At 39.3% G+C, this 22,238-nt stretch overlaps 1 protein-coding gene across 3 annotated transcripts in view; it reads left to right on the top strand.

Moving 5' to 3' along the window:
* The window catches only part of FRMPD4 (FERM and PDZ domain containing 4), a 298,975-nt gene that overhangs the window by 157,180 nt on the left and 119,557 nt on the right, over nucleotides 1-22,238 (top strand). For all 3 annotated transcript variants that reach the window (XM_085212172.1, XM_085212165.1, XM_085212182.1), the window contains exon 2: nucleotides 16,757-16,873. In XM_085212172.1, the coding sequence (XP_085068298.1) occupies nucleotides 16,757-16,873 (117 nt within the window). The remainder of the gene's footprint in view (nucleotides 1-16,756; nucleotides 16,874-22,238) is intronic.

Raw genomic sequence — 22,238 nt, 5'->3', positions numbered from 1 at the left:
CCATGGGAGTTACAAAAAGGGAAGCCACAAATTGTTCCTTTAAAAAGTTGTCCTTTTAGGGAAAAGTTAGAGCAGGAGTTACCACTTTAAAGTGTACGGCTAGCATGTAGAGACTGCTAGTATTTCAAGACAGATGTTGCTACCATGTAATAGAAAAGATTGATGTATGATGCTAGGAAGCAGTCCTTGGCAGCAAGTTACTCAATTACACAGTGACTTCACATGTGCATTGGAAGAAGTGGAGCCTTGAGCAACATTCACTGAAAAGAACAGGTTGTGCCGACTTATTAATATTCCTCTTTCCCTTTCAATTTGATTCTGTCTGTATATTTTTCCAATGCCAGTTAAATGCCAGTTGAAGTATTTGGACGTTCAGTTGCCTTTCTAGTTTATTTGAAATTGTATGCCTTCTGCTGAAATTATTGCTAGATTCCTTACAGTGTTTAGGAAAAGAAGCAATATGTTTCGTTTTCTGTCCTCTGATAAACAAATGTGGAAATTTTGTATTTTATTTTATTTTTCATTTTTAAACTCTTGAATTGGGACAGTAAGGGTAGATTTTTTTTTTTTTAATGTGGTTAAGAATAAATATAGAAGGACAATTAAAAGTTTGTTGAAACTTCAACTAGTAAGAGGGTATCAGATTGCAAGTTAGCATAAAAAATCAAGATTCTAAGAAGTTTAATTGGAAGGCAAGGTCATGACACTTGCAATAGAATCAGAGGTTTTAGATCAAAAATAATGATGATGGGAAGAAGAATGCTGGTAGTGGGAAGCTGCAAACACAGGTGAATTGAGCTGTGAGTGTGAAAGCAAAGTGCTTTGCAAGATGTCTATTTGCGGTACTTTATGCATAAGCATTTCTGTGCGTTCTTTTTATGTGTAGTTAGATACACTTCTTCATCAGTTGGTCTTAAGAAGCTTTAAGAGTATAAAATGTTTGTGCAAACAATATTTGACAGAAAAAGGGATGGATAAATAAATAATGTTTACCTATTTTGGCAGGATTATATTCTCATACAATGCCCCGTAAACTTGTAGGTATTAAAACATTCCTATTAATGCCACAGTAGATCACAAGCACCGGTCTGAAAAACATTGCTTGCTGCCTGCTTGCATTTCAAATGTGCCTGTGTGTCTGTTCACCGTGACTGGGTTGATGAAAGCAAAACATTGCCTTGTGGTGACTTTTAAGAAAGCAAGTTTATTTTCTGAACAATGAATGAAATATTTACCTTCAAGGAGGGAAGAGAAAAAAGTACACCCTCTCAGATATATGCCTGTTTACCTGCTTAGCAATGAGCATCGTTTTTATACAAACAGTAAACCAACTTCATAGCTTCAGGACTCTGAGTCAACAGTGCTTAAACCATCAGCAGAGTTCTGCAGCTGCAACTCAACTTGACAGTCTGTAAATATTTACCACCCAAACCACAATGGATCTTTCTTTGTGCTGTCAGTTCTGTGAAAGAAATTCTGTGCTGTGTGAGACACTAACATGGACAGCAACATTTCTGGGCACGTGCTGCACTCCAGTGCCCGCAGTCTGACCACATACATACCTGTAGCAAGCATCAGAAAACCTTCCTGTGGGGCTGGTGTGGAAAATGAAGACTGTGCTGCAGAGGTCAGCAGCATCACTAAAGTTTTATGCAGGAGTGCTAGTTTGGGCTGGAATAGTCTGTCTTCTTAATTATTATCATTATTATTGTTCACGTATTCTTCTACTACGAAGGGATTTGTCTCAGCCCAAATCAGTACAACAGGGAATAGAGTTTGTCATTGATCATATTCCAGGGATAAAATAAGTTCTCATTGAAGTGAATAATAAAATTTCCTCCACCTCAGATGGAATTTGACCGTCTCTATATCTTTAATAAATACCACAAAATATAATTGTGTTAAATCTTGTTAAATGACAAATTATAAAAACAATTTTAATTTTAAAAGGCTTGTCATATCTACGTTTATTCTGTTGGAGGGATTGGTGATAAACAAAATTAATTAAGTCATTTAGTAATAATATATATGGTGATATACTCATTTACTTTAAAAATGCCTTGGTCTGAAGTCGTAGAATCATAGAATTCTTAGAGTTGGAAGGGATCTTTAAAGGTCATCTAGTCCAACTCCCCTGCAATGAACAGGGACATGCACAGCTGGATCAGGTCACCCAGGGCCTGATCCAGCCTCTCCTTGAAAATCTCCAGTGACAGGATGTCAACCATATTTTTGGGCAACACAGAATCACAGTATGGCCAGGGTTGGAAGGGACCTCAAGGATCACAAATCTCCAACCCCCTGCCACAGGCAGGTCTACCAGCCTCCCCATTTAATGCTAGACCAGGCTGCCCAGGGCCCCATTCAGTCTGGCCTTGAACACCTCCAGGGACAGGGCAACCTGTGCCAGTGCCTCACCACCCTCACTGTAAGATTTTTTTCCTTTATCTAATCTAAATCTATTTTTAGGCTTGGCAGTCTGTTTATAAAACACATGCTTAAATCACTTCAAACTTAGATTTATTTTTCTAAGTAATTACGAGCAAGTTTATAAGCAGTTGAAGCAGCTAAAGGTTCTGTAGGAACATGAAGAATGCTGCAGTGAATAACTCCACTTACTAAGCATCTTTTTTGCCTGTTTTGTAAGTAAGTAGGCTGCTATGAATGTATGTAAAATTTCTGGATTTCTTTGCAATAAGCAAGCTGTCAAGTTCTGCTCCATGCTTCAGAAAATGAGTGGGAGAATTAATACATTGAAGATACCGAAATAGCTCCCTGAAGTATAGTGGAGTCCTTGGTGATTAAAAACCTCAGGCCTTCAGCCTGCTGACCTGAAGCTTGGGCTTGTGCTTGTTGGCAAAGCCTGACCTTTCTAAAATGTTGGCATGTTCCCCAGCTGGAAGCAGGCTCTGGTAACCTCGACTGCCCTCTGGGGTCTGGGCATCCTGTGACCTGCTAGGCTTCAGAAAACCTGCAGAAGGAAAGACTTAGAAAGATAGCAGAGCAAAAAGATGAGGATGCTTGTGTGACTGGAGTCAAATTTGATGAGGCTTTTCTTGTTGTTTCTGTCTACAGTAGCCATCTCAAGTAGGATACATTTGTGCAAGATAAAATGAAAGGATGACAAGGATAATCTGTCATTTAATGGCTTCTGTAAAATAGGTGATTAAGTAATTTAAGAACCACAGCTGGGAGAGAATCTGTTTGGAAATAATGGTTGCTTCTTCCCCAAGTACCATCGCCTTCTGCAAAGAGCATGATATTGAGGCTGGGCTGAAGCTCACCTAGGTCTTACAGACTGGCCATTCGTGAGGCCATTTTTCCTTCTTCCCTGGGTGAAACGAACTCCTGTGGTGCCCTGCAAGCACCCTGAGCTTCCTGTAGCCTGACACAGCCATTCCTTCTTAGAGCCCTTCTGCTGTGAGGGCCTTACCTACTGTTCTGGGCTGCTGGCAGCAGTAGGCGAGCAGATTTTACTTCTCCCTTCCTTTACTTTTATGCTTTGTATTTCTCAGTTTGTACATTCCCCTATTCCCCTATGCTTTATCTTTTTTCTTTCTTTCTTGGGAGTCAGGAAGATGACTTGCATTTCATGAATGGCATGGGGGAGCTGGTAGTGTGACTAGGACTTACTAATTATACAGAAAAAGTGTGAGAGGACCCAAGTTACAGACAGTGTTGTAAAGTTATTTGGAAACAAGGCAGTTGTGGCTGGAATGATGATAATGTCAAATGTTAAATGGGTTAAGCCTTTTTCATCTGTGGAGCTCTTAAAAGCATGAAGGAAACAGCGAAGAGTAGAGCTGGCTAGATGAGTCTGAGCTTTGCAGTAGAGTTTTCTATTCAGTCACTGAAAACTAAAGTTTATCTCAGAATTGCATTGGCTATTAAACTTCAGTACTCATACGCTCCCAACTCACATTTGCCTATACTGATACCTGGTTTCATCGTTGTTGGTCACCCAGTTATCAAGCTCTAAGAACTTTGAGTGTAGAGAATAGGTAGTTTCAAAAAGCTGAACTGCATTCATCTATGTATACATATATATATATATATTTATACACCTCAGCTACACTCTGCAACCAGATACATCTTTTTTACTATATGAAATCACCCAGCAGCACTACAACTTGGTGTCAGTATTAAACCTCTGTAAGTCCCAGAGTCCCTCTAATTTTCTGACTGCAGGGAAACTTTTTTTCTCTGCTGCAAGATTTCTAGGAATCTGCTTGTCAGTGGCTGTTAGTAGGTTAGCTGTATCTGTTGTACTTTTGCTTGAATCCTTTTTTCTTAGCTATCACCTGTGTTTGGCTGGGTGTTTTTGAACACTTTCTAGTAGCTGTCATAGTGGCAATACAGCTACAGCTTGCCAGAATGTATTCGTGTCAAGCAGAAATATCCATATTTCTGTTGAGGTCTGTAAATGAGTGTTAATATAAAGAAGGATTTAGACGTTGTTGTTGTTTCCTATTGTTTTCTTTTTCAAGAACCTGTTGTTAGGAAGGAAGTTATAAGTCCATTTGCCTAGATATATAACTAAACAACTTCATATCATTTGATAAGAGGGATTTAGGTGGTTAAATTCTTGTTATTCTATGAGTGTTTTATATAGCAAGATCTTAAATTTTTCTTCTAGTTGTAAAAGTACTTAATAGAATCATAGAATGGCCTGGGTTGAGAAGGACCACAATGATTATTGAGTTTCAATCCCCCTGCTATGTGCAGGGTCACCAACCACCAGACCAGGCTGCCCAGAGCCACATCCAGCCTGGCCTTGAATGCCTGCAGGGATGGGGCATCCACAGCCTCCTTGGGCGACCTGTTCCAGTGCCTCATCACCCTCTGTGTGAAAAACTTCCTCCTATTATCTAACCTAAATGTCTCTTGTCTCAGTTTAAAACCATTCTCCTTTGTCCTATCACAATCCACCCTTGTAAACAGTCTTCCCCTCCAGTTTATATGCTCCTTTCAAGTACTGGAAAGCCACAGTGAGGTCTCCCCAGAGCCTTCTTTTCTCCAAGCTAAACAATCCCAGTTCCCTCAACCTTTCCTCATAGGAGAGGTGCTCCAGCCCTCTGATCATCTTAGTGGACCTATTCGAAGAGCTCCCTACCTTGGACTTACTACATTCCAAGAACTTAATACCTTCAGAGTGCATTTTCAGACATTAAATTAAATTGGAGAAAAAAAACCCCACATTTTATGTTGCGTTTTTGGCTCACAGATTATCCTAATCACTGTCTTAGGGAAGGTGATACAAAAATAACAAGGATATAGTCCACATAACAACAAAAAACAAAACAAAAACAGAGAATAAGCAATTTTATATTGATTAATAGAATATAGTAATGGAATTCAACTATGCAGGAGTAACTCTAGGCAACTTATTTGGCATTGTAATATGTATTTTTCCCTCTCTTCCAGACCATTTTCTCCTGTAATCCTATGACACATACAAGCTAGTAGCCTGCTGATGTAGGGTAAACACTGCATTGTTATTCAGCAGTAGCATTTGCTGTTGACTGTGGGCCATGAGCCCATTCATTTGAGGCAGCTGGTATTAGAAATGACATTCCAGTTAAATTGTAAGCCTCGCTGCTAATGTTAAGGACAAACAAAAGAAATTGGTGCAGGCGTATGAACTCGTTTTAGAATACACCTTTGTTTCTCTTTAGCAGAGATTCTATCATTGCTTTCCAAGTCTGGCTTCTGAAGCTCCATGCGTAACTGCATGTTTTGAATTCTCCTCTGTTGCACGTGATTGGGTAATCACAACGTCACATCATGCTGAGACAGAGGCTTGTACTTTCTTGTGTCCAAGGGCTGGCAGGACAAAGGAGGGAAGAAAAAGGTATATATTGCTATGACTGGAATTACGTATGTCTTTGATTGTTGGATCATCAGAGCGTGGATAAAATATTTCTTGGCTACTCATGGCAGCCTGGGAGCAAGAGCATTAGAAGAAATCTAGATTTTTCTGAGCCTTTGGGATCTAGAGGGTACAAAAATGTGTTTTAACCAACTTTAGAAGTGAAATAATGAAATTTCAGTGCTAATGCCCTCATCTTTCAGATTTTTTATTGAAGACAACATCTTATGTAAATTGTGGGCTAATATCATAAAGAGGCAGATAAGTTCAGCTTTTTAATGTCTTAGTAATCATAAAATGACACACTCAGGAAAAGTAGTTGTATTTATATATAATTAAAATATCTCTAGCATTTCTGCTCCAGCTACGGGCTATTTTATGATATAATGCTTTAATACATTTAATGGGAAGTGATAAAATATTAGAATTTTATCTTTTCTAAGTGGCGTAGTCCCTCTTTTGTGAACACGTGATATCTTAAAAGCTGCTTTTTCTGATTTTTTTTGAGAACAGTATTCTCTCTGAGAGCTGAATTGTACGAGTTGTCGATAAGTAAAAACAAAAACAGAAACAACAAAAAACAAAAACCTAATCTGAGTATTTAGGTTGATGAAGAATCTAGAGGTGAATCTTAATTAAAAGTTGACAATCTTAAGAAATGATAAGCTGACCTGATGCTTGATTTCCTGTTTCTGTAGCAACTTTCTTGAGAAATTCTATCCTTTGCAGTGAGGGTGAGAGCCAGTTTGACATCACACCGTGTATTCTGTCTGCCAAGAAAAAGTGAGGTCAGGTAATGAAATGACATTGGCAGAGGTTTAAGAGAATGCTATTAGTTCTGTATTGTGCTGAGTTTTTACTGACTGAGATTTTGAAAATTCAGTGGAGATCATTCCTGACTACGGTGTATGGCAAGATAGTAGGAAAATGTGATTTTAAAATGGTAGAAAAGGTTGGTGCTACTTGTACTCTAGTGCACATGTGGTTCTCGTAAAATGCTGAAGCTTACCCTGTTGTGGTTTCTTTTTGTTTTGGTTTGGTTTTGTTTTTCTTTCTTAAGACAAGTTTTAAGTGTAGTGGTTTAGCCTGGCAGGCAGCTAAGCACAGCACAGCCATTCACTCATTCAAGGCATGCAGTACTGGGGAGGGAGAAGTAAAATGGAAGTAAAATTCATGGGTTGAGATAAGGACAGTTTAATAGGAAAGAAAAAGGGTGTAAAAATATACAAAGCAAGTGTATGTAGCTGCTCCGAAACTAATGATTCCTCTTTTCATGGTAACAGCAACAAAGAGCACAGTATCAGTGTTTGACGGAGCAGTGTTTTTTTAGACACATTTGAAAGAAGGCATTTTGGTTCAGTTCTGTTGGCTCCCTCTTCTTGGAGCCATTAAGTCTAAGGAAGGAGAAGAGAAAGAAAAAATAAAATTGCCCTTTTGGGTTTGTTAATGTTTGTTTTGGTTCTACGTGCATCTTGGTTTGCAGCATAAGTCTGCATCAGAACCTACTGTTGCTGCCTTCCCAGTAATTCAACTACTTCAAATTTGCTATTATTTGCTTGGCTTCATAAGTGGGTCTATTTCTAGACTGTTTTAAATAACCCCATGTCTGGATAAGGACTTTGTAACAATAGTGAAAAGTTAACTTTTGATTATTACGCAAAATATTCTTTAAGTGTGCTGTTTTCTCAGGAGGTTACTAATTGGCCAATAATGCAGATATTTTGATGGAAGCCTATTATAGGCCTCTCAACCATGATGAAGCAGATTAAATTCTGTAAGTAGCCGAGAGAAGTCTCACTATCACTAGCCCATATTCTCATGGGGGACTTGAACATCTCAGATGTCTGCTGGAAATAAAATACATCAGAATGCAAACAAGAGAAGATGCCCTCTTTGACCTGATATTTGCAGACAGGGTAGGGCTTGTGTGTGATGTGAAGGTTAGAGGCTGCCTTAGGCATAGATAGCACAGAATCATGGAGGGTTTGATCCTTGATAAGGAAGGCAGTTAGGAGCACTAGGCTTTCCAGAGGGTAGGCTTTGGCTTATTTAGGGACTTGTTGACAGAGTGCCACGAGAGGTGGCACTAAAAGGCAAAGGAGTTCAGGAAGGCCAGACCTTCTTCAAGAATGAAGTATTCAGAGTGCAGGAGAAGGCTGTGACTAGATGCCTAAAATTGAGCCAGTGTGGGGGAAGACAGTATTGCATTTCCAACATTCTGCTCTGCACTGCATTAAGCCATTAGTAACAATGCATTCAGAGAGCTAAATAACATTTCTATTGCAGGTATTAGGTTTTAGAAAGATAGTAAATATTATATGGTTGGTAAAGTTTTCTGATCTGTTCAGGTCTGAGGGGAAAAAAAAAAAACAGAAAAAAAAAAAGATTTTCTGGAAAATCCAGAAAGAAATACAAATAAACCACTCACTAAATGTGAAAGAGCCAAATATTCTTCATTTTCTTCTTTTCCACCCCCCTCCCCAGAAATACTGAGTAAATCTAAGAAAGCCTGCGGTCAAAATCCCCATTAAAATAGGAAAACTGTCTCACATACACCAGTGTTTAGTGATGTACAAAAAGTGAAAGAGCCTTTTTCAGGCAGCTGAGTACAAATCACAATTTGCTTCCTAGAATCCTTTCTGGCTTTTACAATACAAGGTTCCAAAAAGGAAACAAGTCTGTTGCTGAAATAATGAGAGCTGATGAAAAGGCTAATATGAATACATAGTAGCCCAGCCCTAAAGGTGAATTATTTTTAGCTAGCATTGTGGAAGCTATGTATAGGTACATTTCTAGTTTAAATTACACATGGTGAAACATACGGACTGTGAGGGAGTCCATGACATCATCTACAGGCCCCTAATCCTCAAGAATCTCTCTTCACAAGCCTACAGGTTTTAGGACTAGCGATGCATTTTGCAAAGCTGTCATGTCAGGCAGAGTATTCTTTTTGATCTCTCTGGTCCTGACTAATCCCAAACCTGATAATGAGAGTGATAATCAACTTCACATGCCCAAGCAAACATCTCGGGCTTCCATCTGTTCCTTATATGTGCTCGTTGAGTCTGTCCCAAGGCACATATCTGCATATACACCAGCAGAAGCTTCTCTTTGCTCTTAATGGACGAAGGTGTGCAGACTTTCTGTAGAGGAGTGAAGTAGGTGAAGGCAATTTTTTCCAGTCATGTCGAATTGCCCCTTTTTCCCCCATCAAGTGATGGGCAGCTGCTGAGTTTCCCTGCTTGTCTGGCAGCCAGGAGATCCCCGGTAAAAGGGATCCCTTACTGATCTGACCCACTGCATGGCACTGAGCTCTCATTATCTCACTGCTTTAGATCAGCAGCAATGGCAGGTGGAGGAGGAATTAATGTGAATGCCTCCTATCCTCCGCCCGAGTATAGACTGTCATTTAGACATCTCAGTTTTAGGCACTGTGGAATTGAAAGCTCAGGTGATCTGCAGAAAAAAAAAAAAAAAAAGGCTGTCAAGATTCCCTACAAAGGTGTTTCCTCGACTAGATTGTTATCTGGCCAGGAGGAGTCTACTGTGAAGTTTTGAGTCATACTTGTGTTTTTTTATTCTGTTGCACCGAAGGATCTCAAGGTTGAGTGAAGCCCTTAGCATTGGTTTAGAGTAAGAATAGCTTATACTCTGTGAAACTCGAATAATTGAGGGGGTCTATAGTGGAAGATTGAAAGAGGGGAAAAAAAGTCAGGAGCTATTTTCTCTTTCCAGAGTATGAGGAGTAGCTATTGCCTAGATCCTCTTGCTAAGAAAGCAATATTTACAGTTGGACACAATTTCTGAACATCTAGCTTTCCTCCTATGAGGAAAGGTTGAGGGAACTGGGCTTGTTTCGCTTGGAGAAGAGAAGGCTCTGGGGAGACGTCATTGTAGCCTTCCGGTACTTGAAGGGAGCAGATAAAAAGGAGGGGGAAAGACTGTTTACAAGAGTGGATAGTGATAGGACAAGGGGGAATGGTTTTAAACTGAGACGGGGAGGTTTAGGTTAGATATTAGGAGGAAGTTTTTCACTCAGAGGGTGGTGACACACTGGAACAAGTTGCCTAAGGAGGTTGTGGATGCCCCATCCCTGGAGGCATTCAAGGCCAGGCTGGATGTGGCTCTGGGCAGCCTGGTCTGGTGGTTGGCAACCCTGCACATAGCAGGGGGGTTGAAACTCAATGATCATAAATGATCATAAATGATCATTGTGGTCCTTTTCAACCCAGGTCTTCTATGACTCTGAATCTAAGGGAACCTGGCTTACTCATCATTTTCACTATTAAATTAAAAATAGAATAATAATTAGAAATAAATCACTAGAGAAGGCACCAGTTAACACCATATTCAAAGAAGGCAAGAGGTGTCTTTTTTTTTTTTTTTTTTTTTTTTGAATTTTATTTTCTAGGAGTAACATTAATCTTGTATTTGACTATGCATGGTCTGGGCAGAAATTCAGAATAAATGTGAAATGCATTGTAACATTACTCTGCCTTTGTCCAGACCATGGATTTGTCTTGGAGGATTACTGAGGCAGACACATGGCAAAAATACATTTTTCTAGCATTTCATTTGCATGGCTAAACAAGAGAAACAGTCATTAGGTCATTAGGGTTCCACTCTCTATTTACATGACTTAGCTGTAGGAGGCCCAGAATGATTTTTTCTTAATACAGTGAAGTGCATCTGGGGCAGTTCATTGTCTTCTGTTCTGCTCTGTGATAGAACTGCTTCTATGAGGTTTTATGGGGCTTTGTGCAGAAACATCAATCTTTGCCATGTTCTTGATCTTGAATCAGAAAATTACTGTTCATTATATATGTCTTATTGTACAGTGCCTCTCAGGAGTGTTTTGATAGCTGGGTATGATGTCTGCTCTTGATAGTATACCTGCAAAGTCTTCCAAACTTCTCCCTGCTTCTTCCTTTTTTTTTTTTTTTTTTTAAATTAAAATGGTAGGATCAAAGTAGGCTTAGTGTTGTAGTCTTCTAGGACGGGAGAGTGGGTGAGAACTGGGTTGAGAAAGCAGGCTTCTATTCCTGAGGCAGTAGAAGATTAAATATCACAGAGATACTATTATTGAACTCTGTGTTGCAAGCACAGTCTCATTCTTACTTATAAGAAAGAACTTTTGAAAGTACAGTGTAGCTTTTGTTTAGGGTGTCTTCCTTTTGGAATGGATTGGTGAGGGTCTGATTTCTGAACAAGTACATGGGTGATAGAGGAACTGGTCTTTATGTTCTTCTGCATATATATTCTCAGGGATGAAGAAGTGCTGTAAATAAGTACAGACTATGAGAAGTATCAAGAATTTAAATGAGATCCTTCCGATACATTAAATATCCAAGTGGTAAGCATAGGGGCTATGGAATGGGAATAAATAATCAGATAATAAAAATTAATGATTTATTATGTTATGTGAGAATTTAAAGATAGAAATTCAGTGCTTGTCGAGTTGTTGAGGCTTCTTTTGAGGGTGACATAGAATTCATCTTCAGATTCATATGCATGAAATTCAAATTTTGATATCCCCATGGAGTGAAATATTGAAGTTCCAAATATCAGTCAGTGAAGACCTATCAAAATGGGTAGAAAGACTGCAAATTCACATGACTGCTTTAAAATAGAACTGAATCTAGCTCTTCAGTGAGAGCCTGCATGCTAGAAGTGCTCTTCAGCTCCTTCTTGATATACTTATTTCAGAGTTTCTTCAGGGTCTGTCCAGATATGCCACATCATGAGTGCAGGCCTGAACTGGTTTCTCAACACTCAGAGGAGTGGAGGAATTTCAGAGGATGACAATGAGAATGACAAAGCCTGTGAAAACCATCGCTGCAAGAGTGAGAGGGCATCAAACAGAAAGTGGCAGGTGTCCATGATATCTTTGTTACACCAATGTCAATCAGTAAAGGTGAAAACAGCGGAACAAGCGATACCATGCCATAGAAATAAACTAATTCAACACCTTCCCTTCCTGCCTAGTAAGGGATTTGGCTGGCCTAGGTAAGAGGAATGGGGCAGTGGAGTCAACTCAGATGGTTTAGCACTACTCTTCATCCTTCTCCTAATGGGAAGGGAAAAAGACAGATGCATTGTGAAAGTGAGGAAGGGCTTATAAACTCTGTGTTATGACTTCTCCATCTAGCTACTTTGGACTCCGGTCTCAAGGGGTCAACCAGAACTCATCAGTCCAGACCTATGTAGAGAGATCATGCTGCAAGGGTACCTGCTGCCTGAGATTGCAGGGAGCAAGAGTTGAAGACCGCTGTGACAAAGACTGTCCAGGTTTCTGTCTTCTTCATATCATTAGGGGAAAAAATTGGAAAGTTTCAAGTTCGCTACTGTTTTTAGTCATGGTTTGAAATCTGTCAGCAGATTAGGGGTTCTTGGGCAAGGGACTGGAGTGTACTCCAGTGATTAAGCAGACCTGACTCTGTGTCCAACTTCGTTCCTAAGGAAAGAAGAATATTTGTATCCCGTCTACAGAGAAGGATGGACATAAACACAGTGTCTGTCTTTGGGATGGATAGGCATCTTATTCCTATCTAGCAAGTGTTATGCCTTAGTAGACACTAAGTACACTAAATAAAGTTGGGACATTCCATTTTACTTAAGTGCTCTCTTATTTTTGCCCAAGGAATATCTGAAGCAGGCAGGTTTTGTCCTATCCTTCATTTTTGCTGCTGTGTGGCCTTCTGTGAGGCCATGGAAGAGGCAGAGATGAACCCAAGTGAAAAACTAGCCACTAGTTTTAAGGTGATCCAATTTACTTGTGCTGGCACAGGAGCAGTTGTGACGTGAAGGAGGACTGATTACAGGAGGGTGTGAATGCTGCTTTGTGTCAGTGCCACTTCATGTTGTTTGAAAATTGCAGCCTGGAAGCTTCATTTCCACCAGTTCAGGGAAACATCACATTTGTAACAAAATTTACAGGCTTGGGCCCATAAAGTGGTTTAATTAAGTAGTCTGTCAAGATTTCTATAACAAAGATCTATCGAGAGAGATCTCCAGTTTCTAGTTTTAAAAAGAAGTTCTGGATAAAATTGCATGCATATTGTCTGAATCTGTAAATGCTAGTTTATGTTTTGTATTCAGTTTTCCATAATATTTAAATATTTGATTTTTTTTAATTCTTTAAAAAAAAAACGTTTCTATTTTAGGGTATCTATTAGGCTTTCTGTTTTAGGCTATCTAAGATTTCCTGGACAGCAGGATCTAACAGTAGAGTTTAGATATTGAAACTGTTCTAGTTTTGATTTTTAAGAAGAGATGGGTACTATTTACAGGCTTTTGCTTCCTGTAGCACCATGGTTTATGCTGAGTATATTCTGAATATTGTGTGAGTTGCATACTGCTGATGTCAAGTACAGAATACTTGACATATGAACATGTTTTTCAGCCATGCCTCAAGCACGCAGTAGCAAATAGGCTGACCTTAAGACCTTTGCTGTGGTGTAGCTATTATATTCCCAGTATGAAGCTGCCTCACAGGGCACGTTGATTCCTTATGTGCTACTTGAAGTATTTAATGAATTGATTGTTCAGTGTGAAGCAGTTTGAAGTGATCTGTTTTTCTACTGTTACAAGATATCAACAGAAGGCTGATGCAACATCATAGCTATCACTACCTTGCTTTCAGAACTCTGCTGGCATGATACTGGCTTAGGTTCTTTCAATGAACTTACCTGCCTAAGAGCTGTGCAATGGCGTGTGCTGCAGTGACAGGTGTGATTGCAGAGAGCAGGGATGGTGATGGACAGCAAGCAGTGACATAGCAGTGCTGGAGCTTCCTCCACAGGCAGGCTTGCTGGGGTTGAAGTTGTATTTCTTGATCTTTCCACTCTTAGGAAACATCTGTCAGAGACGTGGGCCATTTTAGTGTGCTCCCTCTCCTCTGCCTATGAGGGAAGGAATGGCAAATGGTGATCAGAGAGCTGAGGGATTTATCCAAGATCATGTGCAGGGTTTGTACTGGAATCTCGTAACAGTCTTCCTCAACAGTGAGGCAGCCCCCTGATTTAAAACATGCCAAAATGGCTTTGTGCTCCTTCCAGGTGAAATGTTTGGTCTTCTTGTGGTTTCCTACAAGAGGCTTTGATATTCCTTCAAGCACTGATCTCTTCCTTGCCATCTTTTGCCTAGCAGTGTCCACTGAATAGAATCCTCGCAGACAAACAGAATAATATTCAACAAGTGAGTTAAATAAATGAGATTTGTCATCTCATTTTTTTTGAGACTCTACTGTTTGAGATGCTGGGAATCACCAGTGCTAATCACCTTGGAATTTCATGTATTCTGGAACAGAAAAAATCTTGTTTTATTGATGTGACACGAGTGTGGATTATTGAATTGTACTAACAGCTATAGCAAGCATTCTGTTGGGTATTTGTTTTTCCCCCACCTTGAGCCACCTCAGTGTTTGTACTCATCTGATATCACATCTTAGGTGTATACATGTAGACAGACAGGTGAATGCAATCAAATGCTGATTTCTTTTCCACTGATCATAAGAAAGTTTGGAGGACTAGAGAAGATATGTCTGTATCTGTAGATAAGTAAGGCAGTTAGTGCCCATCATTATATGAGAGCTTCTGTCATCAATAGAAATTCAAGGGCTCAGAGGAGGTTTTCAGGGGAATTAAATTTACTTTAAAAACTGCTGAAGTTATAATTCATACAAAGATGAGCCCTTAGTTTGAATGCAGAGAGGAGTAGTATTGATCATCACTACTGTTGTGGACTCATACACATTCTGTTGTAATTGAAGTTTGATGTGCTTTACACAGGAATTTAAATGTCCCTGTGCCCTTTTTTCAGATGGAGTAACTGACACAGGGATTGTACAATGTATTTTAATTCATTTGAACAGTACTAAATGTAGGGGTATGCCTTTATAATCCAGGTAAAATATGTTACGTTCTACTTTTTTTTAGCCAACTGCGGTATTTCAGGTCCAAAATGATCTTAAGTATAGTTTGAATTCTAGGGAGATAGTTAAGCTGTCGTTCTTAGGTTGTAGAATGGTCAATCAAGTATAAAGAGAAGCGTGAATGCTACAGCTTAACTTCCCATCAATCTCTATGAGAAACTGTTCAAACCTTGTTTTCTTACCTCAGATGCCTGCTTTTTAATTAATCCCTTTGATCAGGAATGGGTTAGTTACATTTATCCAAGGAAATGTAGCATATTTCACATTTATGTGTTACGCTCACCATGAGTAACTGTCATTTTATTAAGATTTCTCTCATGTTCAAATATTAGACTTAGGCCCTGTCCTATGGCAAATAGCAGTGTTTGAATGTGCTAACAGAAATGTTTTTCTACTCCTAGAAGATAGAGTACTTAATGTAATTGGTAAATCAGATGATATCTAGCTCTTCATTGTAATGCTCTACTTTACATGTAAATTATGTTTTGAAGCACCCTATCTGTTCTCAGTAGTGATTAATCCTTGAAATAAAGGGGGAGGGGAAGTAGCTAGTTTGTTTTTAATGATGCATTCCTCCTTTGGGAAAGATTAACTATGTACAACTTTGTTGAGTTTAGCAATTTGCAATGAATTGTTGAGTTCTCCACAGAGACCAATTCAGTTCTTCCACAAATGCGTTCATCAGGTTATATTACCTTCTGTTTCTCTACGGGAATGAAATTCTTACATCTCTATCTAAGAGAATAGATGTTCATGCTAGTATTTGAATTTAACGTAAATATAGCAAGAAAAACTAAGCAGTAATATATTTCATGGGCAGATCAAAGAGAGGGAGAAGGTGGCTATTTCTAAACATACTCTTATTTTATGTCTTTTGTTTTGCACTTCTAGATTTTAGGCTGTAGTTGATGCTCCTTGCTGATTCATCTTGGCTGTCTATGACACGCTGTCAGCTGGTCTTTAGCATCTTTGGTTACTCTACCTCATTTTCCAGTTCATTTTCTTTTTTTTTGAATCATATACAGCTATCCATGACTTGATTAATTTTGCTGACAGACTTATTTGTTGCCTTCTGGTCCTGTAAGTCCCACAGCAAAAGTGTGAATATGTGGTAAAATCTAGCTTAACTCTTGCAAGTGAGGGGCAAAATGTCTGTGCGAATGTTTGGATTTCCTGTGGGAATCTGTGGAGGATTCTTGTTAACTCCCTTTTTTTGTGTGTGGAGTCAGTAGATCACACTGCACAGAATTTATCAGACCTGTGGAGAAATACTGTCATTTCGGAGAGCTGTTGAATTTCTCTGAGTTAAGTGAACTCTGAAAGCTGCTGTTTTATTTAAGATGGTCTGACTTGGCACATGCTCAGTAGCTGGATATTAGCAGAGAGTGCTCGAGCAGTGATACATGAGTGCACAGAGATACTGCAGAGATACTGCAGCCTTTCAGATGTTGTCCGGAGGAAGGGATTAATGGATAATGATCAAATGCACCACATCTGCACGTTGAATCAGTTTAGTATCCATACACAAACAGTAGTGTGATGGTCTTTCATACTGTCATATGAAGCAACAATGCTAGCAGTGAGAACAGGTGCTTATACCTGTCCCTGGGCATTTGAACAGGAGATGGCAATGAACAGAAATGCTCCTCCTTCCCCGTGCTGGAAACTATGACAAATGAGTATCGTGTTTGTGGGCTGACAATGTGTAACAACTTTCACCTGCTAAACGTTTAGGCTCAAATACCATTGGAAATGGTCTTCTTTCCACTTCCTCAAGGAATATTACAAATATGAGTAGGCCTGCTGGCCTGTTTTTGCTTGGCTGAATTCTGACTGTATTTTTTGCAACTTTGAAAGTATTGAGTTGTTGAGTGAATGACTTGAAATAAGTAGATGTAAAGAATAAATACGACAGACAAGTCAGATGTTCTTTTCTTTCTTCCCTCCAATTGCAGCCACAGGAACAAGTCTTCAGGCTGGCCTCATCCATCAGGGACCTGGAGCTTGAACCAGGGGACACCTTATGGATGGGAGATGACGGCAAACAGAGATGGAAGGGACTACTTCATCAAGTAAGTGGGTAGTGGGAGCTGTACGCACCACAGCATGGTGTTGCAGCACTACTCCTGACAGCACTTCCTTGGGATCCTAATTGCAATTTCAGCATTACACAGTTCTTGTTTCACTGCTTTGTTTTATTGCAAACTTTGGCTGTATTTCTCTGAGCCTTATCTTTTATTAAGCAATGTTTTGGTACTTGGTTATTTAATTTACCCAAGCAAACACTGATATAAGGACCTGTAATTCACTGAAGAATTGCAACAAATGTCATTAACAAAAAATAGAAATAAAAATGCCATGTTTAAAGAGTGAGACAGAAGGTCAGTTTTGACTGGGATTAACTACTCTCCTCCATTTCTGCCATGTGAGCTCTTGTAGCTTGTCTAATATATTCATTATACTAGTAATAACAAGGCACTTGTTTACTATTCTAATTCTTAGGTTACCCATAGTCTTTTAACTCTGGACTTAAAGGTTTACAAAATAAATGTCAATTCGATTTTATCACAAACAAAACTGTATTTCCTTTTCCCAGTAAAAAGTGTACAGAATTATTCTTAAAATTACTTAAATGGCTTGGATAAAATACAGTTTGCTCTTTGAGTACTTTTATGTGGCTTTGGAAATCCTTTGCTAAGAATGGGAGGCGCTAAGATAGCAGAATGACTGCTTGATGCTGAAGCATTAGTTACTTTCACTTATGTGTCATTTTAAGGCCAGTGTATAGATTCTGCTCATGTGAAGGAATGTTTTTTGTTGTTTCTTTTCCCAATTATTAATTAATTTTTATGTTTATCATTCCAATTAGAAACTTGCAAATGCTTTAAAGTTTCCTTCTTGAGAGTTGCAGCTTTTTCTTTTAACACGATACAAGGATCAGACTTGCTTAAAATTCACCATTAAAAAGTCCTACATTTTCTCAAGATCTTTAATCAAAAACAATTCCACAGGGTGAGATCCCCTTTCCTTTCCTTTGCATTCCTCCCCATTTGCCCAGTGCGTGCCTCGGCTTCCCAGGAGGCAATTACTATTGGAGCCAAAGCAGTATTTGTAGCTGTGCGGTAACCTGAAGGCAACCAGGGTAAGGCTTTCAGGGTTTAGAGAACTTTCAGACATGTCCAAATTGAAGCAAGTTGTCCGTGTTAATGAGGGCTCAAAGCTGACTTTGAAATGCCGCATTCTTTCTATTAGAAGTATTTTGCTCTGCTTGTCTGTGAGACACAGGGTGCAGTGCTGGGCAACGTGGTGCTGAATGCCAGGCACAATACAGCTATATTAGCATAGATTTTCTGCCTGAACTAATTAGGCTTGTCAAGAAGTATAGGTGAGCCTCAAAAGCACTGTGCTGATGGGACTGTGCTACTTCTGTTACTCTAATTACTGAGGGAACCTGCACCACTTAAAATTGCAAATGTAGATGTGAGTAACTGCAAGCTGCCTGGAGTGCAGTAGGTCTTTCTCAATATTGGAAACTACTCTTCAGGGGCTTAGATTTTTTTCTGCAGAATTTCAGTGTGTTCTCCTCTGCCTGTCTGAGAATCGTCTGAACAATAATATCCAGCTTATGAGGACTGGCACCACATTAGATTCTTCCTTTTTTCTCACTGGTCACATAATGAGATGCTCTACTAGGCTAACTATAAACAGCTGTGTATAATGCAAAGCATTAATTATCATTAATTTCATAATTTGTGAGCATTTTCTAGCATGCAGATGAAAATGATCATTATGTTTGGGTTTTTCGATTGCCTTTTAGTACCTTGATGTGCCATAACCCTCTCTTAAGTGCAGAAAAAGTGAGTCTAGGAACAAGATTCCAAAACAAGCAGTGAATGATGCCAAAAGCAGTGTCAGATTTTTTTTGTTGGTGTTACTTTAGTTTTGTTTTCAGTTTTTTTTCTGTATTTCTGTGTTGCTGCAAGGTGCTTGCTCACAATTCTCTTTGAGGCCCTAGGCTCCCATTTATCTCTGAATGTAGATTGCAGGTACAAATCATAGAAGCAAACTGACAAGATCTTAGCCTTGGTTTTCAAAAAGAATTTAATAAAAAACATGGATTTAGCAAAGTGCCATTTGCTGTAGTTCATTTTCAGGGTGACCATGATATTGATATGATATCTAGGGGCAGGAAAAACTTACAAGCTTCACGGCAACTGTCATTTGATTAATTACATGCTTTCTGCTTAAAATATGTAGCAAAAGCAATGTAATACAAACATTACATGAATTTTGTGGTATTATTTCAGAAATTTAACAGAAAGAGTCATGCTCTTTCACAAATTTCAAGTGTTTTAACACCAATAACTGCTGTAAAAATACAACATACTCTAGGGGTAAATCTTTCCTAAGCTGCACATGCGAGGATTTTTGAGAAAGCAAGGATCTTCCTACACATCCAGTTGGGTGACCTTCACTCTGAAAATGCAGACTGATATTAGAAAAACTTTTCCATGGAAGAGCTCTTCTTTGCCTTGTTAACTACAGCTGTACCTAAATAGTCACTTTTTCACCAAGCAGAGGTCTAAATGCTAGCCTAGGTTTTACCTAAACTTTTCAGACCTGGATCCAGGTCAGGTCTGTAAGTATGAATGTTTATTCTCTGTTGCTTGTGACCATTTCTTCTCATGGTATCTCGTTTTGGCCTAGATCATTCTAAAAAAGCCTCATTTGCTTTGCAAATGCCTACTAGAAGAGCCACACATTTATCTAGGTATTACTTTATTCTCATACTATATACTTCATACATTTCTTTATTCTGTATGCCACTTTTAATTCTCCCTTCAAAACTTAACAGAATCAAAACGGCGGATCCTTGCGCTGTAAAATAGGTTTGTGGTACAGTAGTAGTGATGGGCTAAGGGATGGTTTGCATTGCAAAGCACAGGTATGGAATTGCATCTGAACATTTGTGTTCTAGGCAAGGACATTAATCAAAGCATATTCAAATAACAAAGAAAGATTGTAGGATGGCTATTTTGTACGAATTTGGCATCTGGGAATCAAGTCGCTCTAGGTTAGAATGATGAAACAGCCCAGTTTAGAATTGACCTCAGAAGACCAAGTCCAGCCTTTTTTGGGAAAAAGTGAGCCTAGATGAGATTATCTAGCACCCTGTCCAATCACATCTTGCAAAACTCCAGTGATGGAGATTCCACCACACCCTTGGGGAGGTTGGTCCAGTCATTGGCTGTTCTCACTCTGAAAAATTTCATACTGATATCAAGACGGAGCCCGTCCTGGTGCAACTTGAATCCATTACCTCTTGTCTTCTCTATGTGGCTCACTGTGAAGAGACATCCTCTGTCCTTTTGTAGCAAGCCTTCAAGTGCTGAATACAATGCTAAGCCTTCTTTTCTCATGGGTGTAAAGACTTACCTCCTTCAGTCTTTCATCAAAGGACTGCTTCTCCAGCCCTTTGAACAACTTTCTGGGCCTCATTTGGACCCTCTTCAATTTGCCCACATCTTTTTTTCAGATTGCAGGAGCAGTGTTCCATGTGTGATCTGACAAGCGCTGAGTAGTGTGGGATGATCACATCTCTATTTCTGCTGATAAAGCTCCCATAGATGCAGCCCAGGGTCCAATTTGCATCCCATGGTGGCTGCTGACTGCTGTTCAGCTGTGAGCCCCCAGGGCCCCCAGGTCTTCTCCAGCAAGGCAGCTCCCAGCCACACAGATCCCTGCCTGTATTGGGCTCTTTGGGTGCATTGTCCCAGGAGCAGGGCCTGGCTCTTATCTTTGTTAAGCATCACACAGCTCTTGCTTGCCCATTCCTCCAGCCTGGCCAAGTCTCTCTGTAAGACAGCTCTCCCTTCTAATGTTAAGTAGGCTGGGAAACTAGAAGAAACTCCTTTTCTATACAGAGAGTCCCATTTTGAAGGGAAATGTCCTTTTTTCCTTTTTCTTTGCATTAATATCCAGGGAAGGAGCCAACGATGCAAAATTCTAGCTTCTATGCTATCACATATTTCTGCATGTCACAGTTGCTCTTTTAGTAATGTCCAGAATCCCCAAGCGTAGCCTGTACAAAGCCAAGAATTTATCAGGCTTGCAATGTCTCTTGAGATCTATTTGAGGATTTAGCATCAAATGTGTACCCATCTAAATTACCTTATGGCGATGTCTCGCAGTTGTCTGTATTGAAAGCTGATGTACAGTTTTATGTTAGTAAAGCAGAACATACTCCAACTGTAATGAAGTCATACTATCTGAAAAAACAGAGCTGTTATTGCAGTCTCTAATTATTTGTCTAAAGAAAAGCCCTCTTTGCTTTTCAAAACAACTATTTTTGCTACCACTAAATGAAACTATGTAAATGAAAACATTATGAAGTTCTCTTCCCTTCTTCTTTTGCCTCTGGATTTTAGGAATGAAATAGTGAGATGATTGTTGACAGTTATGTCAATAAAGGAAGAAGACAGATCAGTGAGATAGCATATCAGATTGTCTCCGAGGGTTTTTATAGCCATACACATTAACAAATTGCATCACGCTAAAGGAGAAAAAGCAATTCAAATCCTCTGCTTGTTTTGATTAAAGATGTGTAAACCAGGTATTGTAACAGAGAAATGTGCACATGAGTTCTATGCGAGCAAATAACATAATTCATAGCAATGCTAACTGCTTTTTAGTTAAATAATTTACTTAGTGCCATATGAACGTATCCATTCAACTGCAAGCAGACATACTGTAATTTTGAAATTGTGGGAGGAATAGAGAATCCAGGAGAATCTCTACGTGAAATGAAAAGTAATTATATAGTGTCGGTGCAAATGCTTTAAGGCGAGAATGTGAAGAGATGTTTATTCTTTCTGCTGACGCAAATTTGGTTTCTTTCAAAGCTCTGAAAGCCTCTATGGCCTGAGCTGATCGGTGGGACTCCCTGTGCCAGGAAGCACTTCGGTGAAACTCTGAGAAGAGTCTTTTATCACAATGTTTTGGAACGTCACTATCAATTCATTATCTCTCTGTACAAATGGCACAACTGGGGTCATTTTGAAAACCTCTAAAATACTTTTCTTCAGTTTAGGCCATGGTAAATTAAAGTTGCAAAACTTTACCTGCTCTCTTTGATCTTGCCGCTTTTACTTGAAATAGCTTTATGAGATAAGTAATTCATTTTAGTATGAGAGAAGAGCAGTCATCTTGTATTTATCCAGCGTATTTCATATCCAGTACAACACAGGCTGTATTAACTAGACCTTCAATGTAAAATAGTTTGCAGTGTGTACATAATCATTTTCTAAACATTTATTACCCATACTGTGTGGCGTTTAGCAATGAGAAATTTCTTCAGTGCTAGTACAAGCATGAATCTTATTAAGAATGTAGTTGGTGTGATTGGATGTTTCAGGGGGATATGCAAAGCAGGAGTAC

The sequence above is a fragment of the Meleagris gallopavo genome, chromosome 1, assembly GCF_905368555.1.
Source record: "Meleagris gallopavo chromosome 1, MGAL_WU_HG_1.1, whole genome shotgun sequence".
Classification (NCBI taxonomy): domain Eukaryota; kingdom Metazoa; phylum Chordata; class Aves; order Galliformes; family Phasianidae; genus Meleagris; species Meleagris gallopavo.
Note: the sequence above shows the minus strand (reverse complement) of the source record. Positions and strands in the feature narration are given on the sequence as shown.